The following is a 15,419-nucleotide window of genomic DNA, read 5'->3' as shown; positions in this document are numbered from 1 at the left end:
GCTTGAATCCTTTGGCAACTAATCTTGCTTTTAATCTTTCAACTGACCCATCTGCTTTTCTTTTCACTTTATACACCCATTTACTATCAATGAGATTTATTCCAGGTTTGGGTGGAACTAGATCCCAAGTGGCATTTCGTTTTAGCGCTGAGAGCTCATCATTCATTGCTTCTCTCCATCTTGGATGTTGCATGGCTTCCTGCAGGTTTCGAGGTTCAGTAGCAGTCTCTATGATCGGAGTTGTGATAGTTACAGCGCTTGCGAATTTTCTTGAGGTTTCTGAATATCTGATAGTTCCATCAGTGAATTGTTTAGCTTGTACAATGTTATTTCTCAACCTTGTTCGCATTGGATGTTGACTAGCTGCTTCAGTTGGTTGATCAGACACATGTTCATGAGTTTGGTTTTGAGCATTGATCGAACTGCTCTCAGCTTCATATTCTGCAATTTCCTCTGAACTTCTTGTATTATCTGCAGGAGATAAGCTGACACCAGACAAGTCGTCACTAGCAATATTATCAGTTTGACCATCATTCATATGGGAATTACTAACAACTGGTTCAATATCTGTAAGAGCATTTTCAGTGTAAAAACTAGCAAGTTTGGCTAAGGCTGGAAGTAGAACAGGATGATGTGGATTTGTGGTTTTGTTTGGTGGCTTAGATTCTTCAAAAGGAAAAATATTTTCATCGAAAACCACGTCTCTAGAGATGTAAATACGTCCTGTACTTCTATTTAAGCATTTATATCCCTTATGAGAAGAACTATAACCCAAGAATATACATCTAGTAGTTCTGAAACTCAGTTTCTTGTTGTTGTAAGGCCTTAAATTAGGCCAGCAAGCACAGCCAAACACCCTAAGCATGGAGTAGTCTGGACTTTTACCAAACAATTTATGAAGTGGTGTGTCTTGTTGTATGGTTCGGCTGGGCATTCTATTTATAAGAAAGCAAGCTGTGTTGAAAGCTTCATCCCAGTAGGATAGAGGCATGTTGGCTTGAGCGAGTAAAGCAAGGCCAGTTTCTACAATGTGTCTGTGTTTTCTTTCGACTAACCCATTCTGCTGGTGTGTGTGAGGACAGGAGATATGATGTTCAATGCCTGTGGATTTGAAATAATTGTGTAACCGATGGTATTCACCCCCCCAATCTGATTGGACGGAGCGAATTTTGGTATTTAGCATAGTTTCAACATGTTTTTGAAATTGAAGGAACACAGACTCAACATCAGATTTGCATCTCAGAAAGTAGATCCAAACATAACGACTAAAATCATCAACAAAGGAAACATAATATTTGGAATTATTTACTGACGCAATGGATGGACCCCATACATCAGTGTGAATTAATTGAAGGGGTGCTGTAGATACATGCTGAGAAGAACCAAATGGCAATTGATGTGCTTTCCCTAATTGACAAGCATTACAAATTGAGGAAGAGGGAATATTAGTATCTATAGCTAAATTATTATCTTGTAGAATTCTAATGGTAATTGGAGATGCAGGGTGCCCTAGCCTTCTGTGCCATTGTTCTTTCGAAAGTTTGGCTGTCAGCAAGGCTTGACTGAAATTATGCGGTAGAACGTATAGGCCATTCTTACATCTACCGTGGAGCAGGAGTTTCTTCGTGACTCGGTCCTTAACCAAAAAATAGTTTGGGTGAAATTCTACAACAGCATTATTATCAGATGCTAGTCTTTGTACTGAAATTAGGTGCTTATTGATTTTAGGAGCATATAGGATATGTTTCAGAACAAGAGATGAACCAGAAATTAATGAATTCCCAATATGAGAGATAGACAAACCTGCGCCATTTGCAACCTGAATTTGGTCGGTGCCAGTGTAGCGTTCTCTGGTGGTAAGCCTCTCTAGGTCATTGGTGATATGATCTGTGGCTCCAGTGTCAACATACCAGTTTGTGTCACTAGTGTATCCACTTGTTGCCAAAGCTGCTTGTTTGAGATTATTTTCGGCTTGATATGCCTGATCAAATCTGTGCCAGCATTGCAAAGCATCGTGATTGGGCTTACCACAAATCTGACAGACAATGCCTGAGCTGCTTTGTGTCTTTGATGGTTGACGTCCAGGATTGTTCACAGTACGCCTTGATTGTCCATGACCACTATTTAACTGACGACTACGACCGCGACTACCTCGACCTCCATTGGCACCTCCACGAATGGATATCCTATTGACATTGTTAGCAGATGAAAGTTGCTCAAATGTACCCTTACGCAAGTGCCGCATCTCATAGCTCAGCATGTGAGCATACACGTCGCTGACAGTGTATACATCTGTTCTGGTTGTAATGCTTGTGACTAGAGGATCATAATCTGGACCAAGTCCTTGCAGCATGTAGGCGATGAGTTCTTCATCCTCTATTCGCTTGCCAATGGCAGCAAGTGTATCACCAAGATGTTTTACTTTACGAAAGTAGTCAGCAATTGTCATGTCCTTTTTCTGGATAGTAGAGAGTTCCATACGGATCTGCATTGCTCTTGCTCGAGATGTGGAAGCAAATTGTCGCTCCAGCGTAATCCAGGCTTCTCGTGCAGTGGTGATTCCAACCATCGTGCTGAGAACCTCCTCAGTGACTGATGAGTTGATGAGGCTGAGTACCAGCTGGTCCTGGGGGTACCAGACTGTGAACTCAGGGTTGATGATAATTTTGCGATTCCCTGTTTCTTCACTTGGTTCAACGGCGATCGTCTGGCTTGGTGCAGGCATGGATCCATCCACAAAACCAACAAGGTTTTGGCTACGCAAGTAGGGAAGGATTTGGGTAGACCACAGTAGATAATTTTCTTGTGTAAGCTTAACACTGATCACCTGACTGATCGACGGAGAAGACATTGTGTTGATTGGGATTGACATGTTTAGCAGCAGAGGCTATGGATCTCGTGGATCTTATTTGTGCTCTGATACCATATCAAGTTTATGCAAAACTGTGCCTCACACTATTGAGGACATATTCTATTTATATTGGCAAAAGATTAACTAATAGATCCGATTTCATAGGAAACTAACGAAGTAAGCCTATTCTTATGGCATGACTAACTTCAAGCTATTCTAATGGATTGACCAATTCTAACACCCTCTTTGATGAATTGGATTGTCTATGGAAGTAGTTGCAGAAATGGGTGTTTTGTCTATACTTGAAAAACATCCAAAACAGCTTTTGAAAGCGAGGCCTCAAACGTCTCGGTTATAGCTCGTCCTCTGCTTCTGCTCTGTAAAAAAACATGGCCCTACCTCTCCTCTCTGCTTCGTTTTTTGGGTCTCTCTGAATTTTTCTGGGTTGAAAGAAACCTCCGTTAATTTGCCGTCGAAGCGATAAGTACGAATTATTGTTTGTTTTTTTTTTCTTCATTGATTGTTTTCCTTAGGTTGGGGAAACCCTCTGATTGATACTTGTTCATCTGGAATCTGCATCCGTTGAAGTTCTGCTTGGATTGCTCTGTTCATCCAAGCTTGTAAGTTGAACTTGTCTAGTACCCACTTCGTTTTTCATATTGAATACAGATTTCGAAGTAAGATCAGGGCTCTGTTGTTGGGTTTATTGAAGATTGTTATTTAGAAACTGGGTTCATTTGATTTGGCGTCTTTTTCAATCTGAAACTAAGATGACATCGAGAGTAGAAATTGATGAGGACTCTGAAACGAAGGGAAGTATGTGGGTTCTAGACCAGAAGCTGGATCAGCCTATGGACGAAGAAGCTGGGAGACTTAGTAACATGTACAAAGAGAAGGTACCAACTGGTTCTTAATCTCTCAGTTATATCTAGGGTCTTATGATATGATATGATATGCTGCCATTCATCGATCTGATAAGATCTTACATTTTCCAGAAATTCTCGGTATTGTTGCTTCTTCGACTTGCATATCAAAGCCTTGGAGTGGTTTATGGAGATTTGGGGACTTCTCCTCTATACGTCTTCTACAATACATTTCCTCATGGGATATCTGATCCGGAGGATGTAATTGGAGCACTTTCATTAATTATATACTCTCTTACTCTCATTCCACTCATAAAGTATGTATTTATCGTGTGTAAAGCAAATGACAATGGTCAAGGTAAGCAAGCCATTTGTGTATAGGCCCATTTTCAAACAATTGTAAACTTAAGAACTCAAGAATCTGTAGTCCATAGAAACATATGTGTTGATATAGGTTGCGTTTCCTCTAAGTTAAGCTGTCTGTGTAGGTGGAACATTTGCTCTTTACTCCTTGTTATGTCGTCATGCAAAAGTAAAAACTATTCCAAACCAACATCGAACTGATGAAGAGCTAACAACATATAGCCGCTCTAAATTTCATGAGCACTCATTTGCTGCTAAAACTAAAGGATGGCTTGAAAAACGATCATCCAGGAAGAATGCTTTGCTCATTCTTGTTCTTGTTGGCACTTCCATGGTTGTTGGAGATGGAATTCTCACTCCTGCAATATCGGGTATTATTTTCTTTAACCAATCACTCCAAAGGCTCCCACTTGGACAGTATGTTTATGAATTACTTGGTTGTTTTGGAATTCGTTTTGCTTCTGCAAACAAATAATTATCGACCTTTCTGTCATCAACAGTTTTATCTGCTGCGGGAGGGATCAAAGTCAACCACCCCCATGTGAGCAGTGGTATTGAGCTGACTCTGAAATTAAATTTTCTTTCCTTTTACCACTCTGTAATTCAGAGATTCCATATCGGTTGGAGAGGGGAACGAAACATTCCTTATAAGAGTGTAGAAACTTCTCCCTAAAGACGCGTTTTACGAACTTTGAGGGAAAGCCCAAAAAGAACAATATCTGCTAGTTGTGGGTTTGACTGTTACAAATGGTATCGACACCAGGCAGTGTGCCAGCGAGGACGTTGGGCCCCTAAGGGGGGTAAATTGTGAGATCCCCACATCGGTTGGAGAGGGGAACGAAACATTTCTTATAAAGATGTGAAAACTTCTCTCTAACATATGCGTTTTAAAAACCTTGAGGAAAAACCTAAAATGGAAAGTACAAAGAGTACAATATCTGCTGGTGATGACCTTGAGCTGATACAGTAATCTTGTATCTAGTTTAGGTTGTTTTTTCCTACAAGGTCTGAAAAACTTTTGTTGTTTGGCGTGGCGCAGATGTAGTTGTGCTTGTTGCTGTTGTAATACTAGTGGGATTATTCAGCTTGCAACGCTACGGTACTGATAGAGTTGGTTGGCTCTTTGCTCCAGTTGTGCTACTTTGGTTTCTATTAATTGGAGGTATAGGCATGTTCAACATCTGGAAATATGATAAAACGATTCTACGAGCCTTTTCACCTGTGTATATTTTTCACTATTTTAGAAGGCGAGGGATGGATGGTTGGACGTCCCTCGGAGGCGTGTTGCTGAGTATAACAGGTAATATCATCTTAGATGCACTAAGACATTCAACATTTTGTTTTGTTTATATTTCTAATGATTGGTTGTTAATTCAGGCACAGAGGCTTTATTTGCGGATTTGGCTCATTTTCGTGTAGCAGCTATACAGATTGCTTTTACAGTAATTGTTTTTCCCTGCCTTCTCCTGGCATATTCTGGACAGGCTGCCTACCTTATGAACAATACGGAGCATGTGGCTGATGTCTTCTACCATTCAATACCAGGTCCTCTTTCTTTCTCTTTGGTATCTAAATGACACGTGCTTGAGTGAGACCTGCAGCATTGCCCGAGTGAAATGATGCGCTTGTTAGGAATCACGACCCTCCACAATGGTATGATATTGTCCACTTTGAGCATAAGCTCTCATGACTTTGCTTTGAGCTTCCCCAAAAGGTCTCGTACCAATTGAGATGTATTCCTTACTTATAAACACAGGATCATTCCCTGAATTAGCCAATGTGGGACTCCCTCCCAACAATCTTCAACCATCCTTCCCTCGAACAAAGTACACTATAGAGCCTCCTGAGACCTATGGAGCCCTCGAACAACCTCCCCTTAATCGAGGCTCGACTCCTTCTCTAGAGTCCTTGGACAAAATACCCCATTTGTTCGACACTTGAGTCACTTTTGACTACACCTTTGAGGCTCACAACTTCTTTGTTCGACATTTGAGGATTCTATTGACATGTCTAAGTTTAGGGCATGACTCTGATACCATGTTAAGAATCACAAATCTTCACAATTGTATGATATTGTCCACTTTGAACATAAGTTCTTATAGTTTTGCTATGGACTTTCCCAAAAGGCCTCGTACCAATGGAGATGTATTATTTACTTATAAACCAATGATCATTCCCTAAATTAACCAATTTGGACTCCCTCCCAACAATCCTCAACTGCACTAACATCTCTCTTTGCAGATTCCATATATTGGCCCGTGTTTGTTGTGGCAACGGCTGCTGCTGTGGTTGCTAGTCAAGCCACTATATCTGCAACATTTTCAATAATCAAGCAGGCTCTTGCTCATGGCTGCTTTCCAAGAGTTAAAGTTGTTCATACCTCAAAGAATTTCCTTGGTCAGATATATGTTCCAGATATTAACTGGATTCTCATGGTTCTGTGCATTGCTGTGACAGCAGGATTTAAGAATCAAAGTCAAATTGGAAATGCTTATGGTAAGCGGTTCTCTGTTGTTTGTTCATATCCTCAGTTCTGTCTGTTTCCCAGAAAAAGTTATAACGTTACTGTATCATTGATGCTATTTGAACATATTACCCACCCCCTCTCTATCCTGAAAGGTATATTCTATCAGCTGAGCTGTCTGACCAAATTAGGCTTCCAATTACCATACTCAAGCTGTTGTAGAAACTAAGGTAATGGGTCCCTCCAGCCTGCAAGCAACCCGTTCTCCAATTTTTGGTGACAGGAACGTTAGGAATCACGACTCTTCAAAAGAGTATGATATTGTCTACTTTGAGCATAAACTCTCATGGCTTTGCTTTAGGTTTCCCCGAAATGCCTCGTATCAATGGAGATAGTGTTCCTTGCTTATAAACCTATGATCATCCTCTTAATTAGCCAGCCAACGTGGGACTCCCTCCCAAAAATCCTCCCCTCGAACAAAGTACACCATAGAGCCTCCCCTGAGGCCTATGGAACCCTCGAACAGCCTCCCCTTAATTGAGGCTCGACTCCTTTCTCTAGAACCCTCGAACAAAGTACACCTTTTGTTCAACACTTGAGTCACTTTTGACTACGCCTTCGAGATCACAACTTCTTTGTTCGACAGTTGAGGATTCTATTAACATGACTAAATTAAGGGCATGACTCTGATACCATGTTAGGAATCATGACTCTCCACAATGGTGTATGATATTGTCCACTTTGAGCATAAGCTCTCATGACTTTGCTTTTGATTTCCCAAAAGACCTCAAACCAATGGAGATAGTGTTTCTTGCTTATAAGCTCATGATCATCCCCTAATTCGTTAATGTAGGACTCCCTCCCAACAATCCTCAACAAGAAAGACCCACCATTCAATTTAGAATGTCACGATATGTACGCAAATTGAGGATTAGATCTCTATCGCTCTCTTAATAATGGAACATGAGATCCAATAGTTAAACTCAGTGTTCCTTTTGGCACAATTCGGTTGCTTATATTGACTTGCATACAAGAGAAATGATTGAAATTAGTAGCAATATGGAGTTATTTGTCTCTGTAAGTTGCTGCAAAGTAAGGATATTAAATGTTGCACGAGATAGTTATTCATGCATTTAACTGATGGTGTATAGAACTTCATTTAATCCTCTCCATCTCCTTCTTTCAACAGGGACAGCGGTTGTGGTAGTCATGCTTGTGACCACACTGCTCATGATTCTAATCATGATCTTGGTGTGGCGCTGTCATTGGATCATCGCCCTGATATTCACTGGACTCTCGCTTGTTGTAGAATGCGGTTACTTTTCAGCTGTTCTCTTCAAGGTTGATCAAGGTGGCTGGGTTCCCCTAGTGATTGCTGCGGCCTTTCTTATCATCATGTACGTGTGGCATTATGGTACTGTTAAACGATACGAATTCGAGCTGCACAGTAAAGTTTCAATGGCATGGGTTCTCGGTCTTGGTCCCAGTCTAGGACTTGTCCGCGTTCCTGGAATTGGGCTTGTCTATACCGAGCTAGCAAGCGGCGTACCTCACATATTTTCCCATTTCATTACTAATCTCCCAGCTATCCATTCTGTCGTTGTGTTTGTCTGTGTGAAATATCTCCCAGTCTACACAGTGCCAGAGGAAGAAAGATTCCTTGTCAAGCGGATAGGAACAAAGGATTTCCACATGTTTCGTTGCGTTGCTAGATATGGTTACAAAGACCTCCACAAAAAAGATGATGATTTTGAGAAAAAGCTTTTTGATAGCATCTTTCTCTTTGTCAGGCTTGAATCCATGATGGAGGGTTGTTCAGACTCTGATGAGTACAGTTTGTATGGGCAGCAAACTGAGCGTTCAAGGGACGGCCTGTTGATTGGCAGCCATGGCAATGCAGCAGCTTCATCCAATGTGGGCCCTACCCTCTCGTCAGTCGACTCAATCGTGCCGGTTGGATCTAACACAGAAAGATCATGTGAGCAAGCAAGCAACCATACTGATAGCGATGAGATTGAGTTCTTGATTAGGTGTAGAGATGCTGGGGTGGTGCACATTCTGGGAAACACTGTAATTAGAACAAGGGAATCGAAATTCTTCAAGAGGATAGCTGTGGATTACGTATATGCCTTTCTTAGGAAGATTTGCAGGGAGAACAGTGTGATTTTCAATGTTCCTCATGAGAGTTTATTAAACGTTGGCCAAATTTTCTATGTATAGTCCATTTGATTCATTGATGGAACAGGGAGAGTGAATCAAATCTGTTAGATATACTTTCTTGAATTACATTTTTTTTTATGCACGACCGATCGAAAAAGAGTTGATCAAAGAAGAACAATAAGTGTTGGTTTAGTTTAGCTTGAATTTAGAAGTGAAAAGGAACATTTGTATGAGATGAACGTAATCGATGGATCTACTTGCTTTAGGGTCCTTCATAGAATCTCTGATCGTGCCCTTTCTTCAATGATGGAGTGAGCCATGCCATATTGCATGGGAGGATCTGATCTTTCACTTCCTCGTTGAGCTTTCGATTGATGGTCGTCTGTGATTCTTTCTCCTTCGCACTACTGGTAAGATATATGTTGGTATGAGGATCATCGAAATAAGCAATAATAATATTTCTACGAAAAATACCATTATGTGATTTTTTTTTCTTTCAGGGCATGAACAGTTGAGTGGATTTTTGAGGAGTGGAAGAAATTATTGGAATTCTATGAAAGAATCTCGAAAGCCAGGATGCATGCCAGTTTCATATGAAGCTGAAGAAAATAAGGGCTAAAGTCCGTACCTGGTCAATTTTAGAGATGGTACCAACATTATTCCATAATCAAATATTAATTTATTGTTGACTCTTAGGAACTATATATATATATATATATATATATATATATTTTATTATTTTTTTTTTTTTGTGATGAACTAAAATAGTTGAAATTATTTTAAGCTCAAATCACAATATTTAAAATCAATTAGGGGAAGTCAAAAGTTTGGTAGGGTTAAATTTTAGTTTAATAATTACATTTATCATTATTTAATGTATAATTAATTAACATTTTTAGTTTGACTTCAAATATTATTGATTAATTACATTATTATCATTTGAAAATACTACAAAATAATTTAAGAAATTGACTATGCAGCTACTGAACTTTATCCAAAAATTAAGAAACGACAAATTATGACGTGGAATGCGACAGAAAAAAACAAAAGAAAATAATAATAATACGGTAACCACTAGCAATAAAGCTTATATGATTCTGTTTAATTCTTTCGTCTTCAACCTCCCGATTTGGTTCGACAAGAGACGGATGCGACTGTAACAGAGGCGGCCTTTTCTCGTGTAAACGGAAGCCGCTGATTGTGGTGTTTGGATCAAATTCCGATCATCAAAATCAGACAAATTAGGTTGAGAATTGAAATCACTTGAAACAGAGCAGTAGAGAGGAGAGACCAAATTTGAAACGTCCATGGAAATTGTTGTTCAATGTGAAGAAAACAAGAGGAAAAAAACTAGGACAAAGAATTGGTAAGGCTAGGGGAGTTTCACTTTCAACGATGGTGCTCTGTCAGTTTCAAAGAAGCCGTTGGAGGTAAAATCCTCTGTCCTTCTCATCTCTCGACTTTCTAACACCATCGTCAAGAGATTCCTTATTTGTCTATTGATGGCTCTGCCACTTCAAGACTGATGAATCATTTCAGTACGCTCTTATTGAACTTGTGAACTTCCGTGTGAAATTACGAACGGAAATTCGAGCGATAATTGCGTGTTACCCTACGCAATGTACATCATGTTTTATAATATATGTAGCGATGACTAGGCAATTAAATAATCGTTTTAATATCCTCGATTATTATTCAATGTTTTCGTACTGATCAGTCTGCGTTGTCATAGACCATAAATTTGTCACCCTCCTCCGCAGCTACCTCCAGATATGATTGATTTTGAATATAATAAATAACCATGTCTGATTTAATCAAGATCGCGGATTGTTCATCTCTTACTGTACAATCGATTCGCATGGTTAAGTCAAATTCACCTCAGCTTCATTTTGGTTGATGAGCTAGTTTACCCTTCTGGATTTCTTCTCCTTCTTTTGGCAGTTTTCTGATTTCTGATGTGGTTTTCTTCCTGTTTGCCTGTAATTGGAGTTCTGAGTTTTCCCGGGGTTTCTGCTAATTGATCTGTTGCTTCGTTAGCGGGTACCCTGTCGGATCGGGCTCTTCGAGCTCCAAATCCTTTTGTGTTTTCTCAGTTGAAACTTATCGGTGGGATTTCGTGTTCATTTCTACTCTGAGATTGAAAACAAATCAATTGTGAATTTAGTCTGCTGTTCTACGTAGGAACTGACATCTAGTCGTGGTGCTTTCTCATTACATTTCTCTTTTACAGTCGCAGCGGTTTGGAAATACCGTCGAGTTGTTGTGAAAGACGATATACAGAAGTTAATAAGCTTTAAAAAGAAAGATTCCATATTTCCAAAAAATGGCGTCAGGACGCAAGGCTGTTGAGGATACTGACGATAGAGATAGTAGTATCTGGGTTTTGGATCAGCAGTTGGACCAGCCAATGGAGGAGGAGGCTAGGCGGATAAGAAATGCGTATCAGGAAAAGGTTTGTTGCAAATCCCTTCCTCCCACTTAGTGTGTGGTGCTTGTCTAAAATTTGGAAGCTCAACACATTCATCTAACCCTCTTTTCTTCGTTTGACATGGAACTCTATCCATTTCTTGCTCTATTCTAGTAATAGTGAATTTTAGCATATCCAAATGTTTGTGTGTGTGTGTGTGTGTGTGTGTGCTGGAAAGATCTATGGGTGATTTGCTTTTCCAGATGATTCATAGCTCATATTTTCCCATCAGGAACATTCTGTATTTAAAATTCTACAACTTGCATTCCAAAGCCTTGGGATAGTCTACGGAGATTTGGGCACTTCCCCTTTATATGTCTTCTATAACACGTTCCCCGATGGAGTTGAAAATACAGAGGACTTGATAGGAGCTCTTTCATTGATTATATACTCTCTAACTCTCATTCCCCTTATCAAGTACGTGTTTATTGTCTGCAAGGCAAATGACGATGGTCAAGGTAATTTGTTTCCAACTGCAAGTTACTCTACTCAAGAACATATTTGCTGTTGCGCTTGTAAGAATATGATAAAAGAAAGGTCTATTGTTACAATTTCTAAGTTCTTTTTTTCACAGTAGATGTTAGGAACTCATACATTCTTTAGGCATTATCAATCAATGTTCCTTACAAATGTAATTAAAAGTTCTCTGTGTTTATTTTAGAATGAGATACTTGTCCCGATGATTTCATGTCACAGATGGATAAATAAAGGACGCAAGAAACCAACTTGGGACGAAAAGACTTTATGAAAGAAATTTAAGTGTAGAGATCAAGTTCTTTGGCGTAATGTAGTTTTATCTATCTTGGAAGTTAGTTATTGATAAGGAAGTAAAATGATATCAAGATTCCTATTTGATATTGATGAGGGACTCCTTGCTCTCCCTTGATGCAGGTGGGACATTTGCTCTATATTCATTACTATGCCGTCATGCTAAAATAGGAACTATCCCTAACCATGACCACAGTGATGAGAAGCTTACAACTTATAGTTGTTCCAAGTACCGTGAACAATCATTTGCTGCAAAAACTAAGAGATGGCTGGAAGGAAATCGTGTTAAGAAACACGCAATTCTTGTTCTCGTTCTTGTTGGCTCTTGCATGGTGATTGGGGATGGGATTTTAACACCTGCTATTTCAGGTACTTGTTACTTAGTTTTTAAACCTTGAAAAGTATTTATATTTTCTTATAGAATCTTTTAGTGATCATACAAAATGTAGACGGACTGGAGAATTAGATGAAATAGTCATTGCAAAACATAGCTACATGTTGGGAGTATTCACGCACGACCTTTTAGAAGTTTCATGTCCACCCAAGTGTGGCTAGTTCTATGTGTCAATTTTGTTCATGTAATACTTTCAGTGCCAAAGAAGTCACATGCGGTACTTATTTGTCACACATTTGGAAGATTTTGGTGCATCCTAAACTATGAATAAGACTAAATTTTTTAATTTGCTAGAACGAAATTTTGAGATTTAGTTGCATTAAAATATGATTGGCCTTATTATAATATGCAGTTCTTTCTGCTGTTGGGGGGATCAATGTTGGTCGTACAAAAATAAGCAATGGTATCTCTCTGGTCCTGAAACATTCCTTTGCCCTTGCTCTTTCAATATTCTCATTTTTAATAATTCAAATTCTCATTCTTTGTTCCAGATGTAGCTGTTCTTGTTGCTATTGTCATACTTATTTTCTTGTTTACCATGCAACGTTATGGCACAGATAAAGTTGGTTGGCTTTTTGCCCCGGTAGTTTTTCTGTGGTTCATCTTAATAGGAGGCATCGGCATTTATAACATCTGTAAGTATGATAACAGTGTCCTTAGAGCCTTTTCTCCAGTATATATATATCGGTACTTCAAAAGGGGAGGGAAAGTTGGATGGATATCCCTTGGAGGGATCATGCTTAGTATTACAGGTAAGATATTAGATGCTGTTATCAGTAAAGAATGTCAAGTGATCAAGTTGGAATTTCTGACGTCTAATATGACAATATATTACAGGAACTGAAGCACTTTTTGCAGACCTATCCCATTTTCCAGTTTCCTCCATACAAATTGCTTTTACAGTTGTTGTATTTCCTTGCCTTCTTTTAGCCTACTCTGGACAAGCTGCCTATCTCATGAAAAACCCAAATTATGTTGCCGGTGCCTTCTACCATTCAATTCCAGGTTTGTTCTGAATTTAGTTTGTGGGAATATTAATTTAGGACTTTCTCATGCACTCCTAGATTGAATGAAAAAGTTGGGGAAACAGATTGAGGGAAGCTCATTATTAGCATTTTCCGATGTACTTTTAACCTTCCCAAAAGTGTTTTTCAATATCGTAATCTTTCCCCAATTAAGTATACGTATCTTTCAAAGTGTGAATGTTGCCTTGGAACTGAGTTTAAGATATTCATTCTGCAGATAGTATATATTGGCCAGTATTTTTTGTTGCAACTACCGCCGCGATTGTTGCTAGCCAAGCCACCATATCTGCAACCTTTTCATTAATCAAGCAAGCCCTTGCACTTGGTTGCTTTCCAAGAGTTAAAGTTGTTCATACTTCTAAGACGTTCCGTAATCAAATATATATTCCTGATATTAATTGGATCCTGATGGTCCTTTGCATTGCCGTGACAGCTGGGTTCAAAAATCAAAGCCAAATTGGAAATGCTTCAGGTAAGCTCGACTCTTTTCAACATCTTGATGTTTATCTATCCAGTGGTTTCCATCATAGTAATTTGTTCAAATATTGAAGTCTGCGATCATATATAATTTTGTTGGAATCGATTTTCATAGTTATCTCTCTGCAGTTTTGACGTACCCATTGTCTACCTCATGTAGCTTTATATCGTCATACAAAATTTTCTTGAATAGATCTATTGATATTGTGCTTGAATAGTGATAAGAGTACCTACCATGGTTCTAATATATTTATATTTTCTATGTCACAACAGGGACAGCAGTGATCATAGTGATGTTGGTAACCACATGCCTCATGACTTTAATAATGATACTAGTGTGGCACTCCCACTGGGCTCTAGTCCTGCTCTTCACTTGGTTATCACTGCTCGTGGAGGGTTTCTACCTCTCCTCAGTTATCCAGAAGGTTTATCAAGGTGGGTGGGTTCCATTGGTTATAGCAACAGCGTTTTTCATCATCATGTACACTTGGCATTATGGTACAGCCAAACGTTATGAGATTGAGATGCACACTAAGGTTTCAATGGCATGGATTCTTAGCCTTGGCCCCAGTTTAGGACTTGTAAGGGTACCTGGGATAGGACTCGTGTACACAGAACTAGCAAGTGGAGTCCCCCACATCTTTTCACACTTCATCACAAACTTACCCGCCATTCATTCTGTTGTGGTTTTTGTCTGTTTGAAGTGTTTGCCTGTCTGCACAATCCCGGAAGAAGAGAGATTTTTGGTAAAACGGATTGGACCTAAGAACTTTCGCATGTTTCGCTGTGTAGCTAGATATGGTTACAAAGACCTCCACAAGAAAGATGATGACTTTGAGAAGAAACTCTTTGATAGCCTCTTCTTATTTGTTCGACTCGAGTCTTTGATGGATGGCGGGTCTTCAGATTCAGACGTGTCGAGCCTACTTGATCCACAAAATGAAACAGTTACAGAGTTCCCATTGAACACCCTTAATTCAACTTGCTCGTCTATGGAATTTACAAACCTTCGAACGGCAGACTCGATTCAGCTTGCCAATTCTCCATTGAATCAGAACCAAATCATGGTACCATCCAATCAAGCAAATCATCAGACTGAGATAGATGAGTTAGAGTTCTTGGTTAGCTGTAAAAATGTCGGCGTTGTACACATTCTTGGAAATACAGTAATGACAGCTAGGAGGGACTCCAGCCTCTTCAAAAAGATCGCCATTGATTATGTATATGCATTTCTTAGGAAGATCTGCAGAGAGAACAGCGCGATGTTCAATATTCCGCATGAGAGTTTGCTTAATGTTGGCCAAACATTCTATGTATGACTGTTTAGCATCTGTAAGAAAAAAATTTCTGAGTTCCCCGTACGGTTAAAATAAACAGAATTATTTTATATTTTCAAATATGTGTTTTTATTTAATAGCCTATATCTGAAAATTGGATTCGCAATTTAAGCAATGGCTCAGAATGTGTTTTAAGAATACTTTTCTAAACCATAAACGTTGCCCACCAAATATTAGGTTGAATATTAATTAGATTCACAGTAGTTAACTTTAAACTTGGTCGAGACAAAAAAAAAAAAAAAAAAACAAA

The 15,419-nt window shown here is 39.2% G+C and overlaps 2 protein-coding genes and 1 non-coding gene across 12 annotated transcripts; 2 read left to right on the top strand and 1 right to left on the bottom strand.

Annotated features, from left to right (window-relative positions):
• Positions 1 to 2,247: 2,247 nt before the first annotated feature.
• LOC111495854 lies at positions 2,248 to 2,383 on the bottom strand. The gene has a single exon (XR_002720377.1). It is a non-coding gene; the product is annotated as a small nucleolar RNA Z247 (small nucleolar RNA).
• A 717-nt stretch (positions 2,384 to 3,100) lies between these two features.
• Positions 3,101 to 8,839, top strand: LOC111495120 (potassium transporter 10-like). 7 transcript variants are annotated; one of them, XM_023145003.1, is made up of 10 exons: positions 3,102 to 3,335; positions 3,440 to 3,471; positions 3,576 to 3,747; positions 3,847 to 4,072; positions 4,203 to 4,448; positions 4,578 to 4,628; positions 5,117 to 5,377; positions 5,455 to 5,622; positions 6,319 to 6,573; positions 7,731 to 8,839. In XM_023145003.1, the coding sequence occupies exons 3-10, from the start codon at positions 3,622 to 3,624 to the stop codon at positions 8,759 to 8,761; spliced, it is 2,364 nt and encodes a 787-aa protein (XP_023000771.1). In that variant the 5' UTR covers positions 3,102 to 3,335; positions 3,440 to 3,471; positions 3,576 to 3,621; the 3' UTR covers positions 8,762 to 8,839. The 7 variants fall into 7 exon arrangements, with proteins under 7 accessions (XP_023000772.1, XP_023000771.1, XP_023000770.1 ...); XM_023145002.1 differs by having other exon boundaries at positions 3,564 to 3,747; XM_023144998.1 differs by lacking the exon at positions 3,440 to 3,471 and having other exon boundaries at positions 3,521 to 3,747.
• A 969-nt stretch (positions 8,840 to 9,808) lies between these two features.
• LOC111495180 (potassium transporter 11-like) lies at positions 9,809 to 15,229 on the top strand. Of its 4 annotated transcripts, none has more exons than XM_023145093.1 (9): positions 9,809 to 10,131; positions 10,932 to 11,153; positions 11,401 to 11,626; positions 12,060 to 12,305; positions 12,683 to 12,733; positions 12,822 to 13,082; positions 13,168 to 13,335; positions 13,573 to 13,827; positions 14,106 to 15,229. In XM_023145093.1, exons 2-9 carry the CDS (start codon positions 11,025 to 11,027, stop codon positions 15,149 to 15,151), a joined length of 2,382 nt encoding a protein of 793 aa, XP_023000861.1. In that variant the 5' UTR covers positions 9,809 to 10,131; positions 10,932 to 11,024; the 3' UTR covers positions 15,152 to 15,229. The 4 variants fall into 4 exon arrangements, with proteins under 4 accessions (XP_023000861.1, XP_023000860.1, XP_023000862.1 ...); XM_023145092.1 differs by having other exon boundaries at positions 10,643 to 11,153; XM_023145094.1 differs by having other exon boundaries at positions 9,809 to 10,807.
• The last annotated feature ends 190 nt before the right edge of the window (positions 15,230 to 15,419 follow it).

Source organism: Cucurbita maxima, unplaced genomic scaffold (genome assembly GCF_002738345.1).
Source record: "Cucurbita maxima cultivar Rimu unplaced genomic scaffold, Cmax_1.0 Cma_Scf00021, whole genome shotgun sequence".
Classification (NCBI taxonomy): Eukaryota; Viridiplantae; Streptophyta; class Magnoliopsida; order Cucurbitales; family Cucurbitaceae; genus Cucurbita; species Cucurbita maxima.
This window is presented reverse-complemented; position numbering and strand designations above follow the sequence as displayed.

What these genes read in the sequence shown, in the direction of transcription:
- LOC111495120 (XM_023144998.1), top strand. Translation starts at nt 3,622, where the DNA reads ATGACATCGAGAGTAGAAATTGATGAGGACTCTGAAACGAAGGGAAGT. An exon ending in TCTCACTCCTGCAATATCGG is followed by an intron (nt 4,449 to 4,577) that starts GTATTATTTTCT and finishes TGTCATCAACAG; the next exon opens with TTTTATCTGCTGCGGGAGGG. An exon ending in CGTGTTGCTGAGTATAACAG is followed by an intron (nt 5,378 to 5,454) that starts GTAATATCATCT and finishes TTGTTAATTCAG; the next exon opens with GCACAGAGGCTTTATTTGCG.
- LOC111495180 (XM_023145093.1), top strand. Translation starts at nt 11,025, where the DNA reads ATGGCGTCAGGACGCAAGGCTGTTGAGGATACTGACGATAGAGATAGT. An exon ending in GATCATGCTTAGTATTACAG is followed by an intron (nt 13,083 to 13,167) that starts GTAAGATATTAG and finishes AATATATTACAG; the next exon opens with GAACTGAAGCACTTTTTGCA. An exon ending in CCAAATTGGAAATGCTTCAG is followed by an intron (nt 13,828 to 14,105) that starts GTAAGCTCGACT and finishes ATGTCACAACAG; the next exon opens with GGACAGCAGTGATCATAGTG.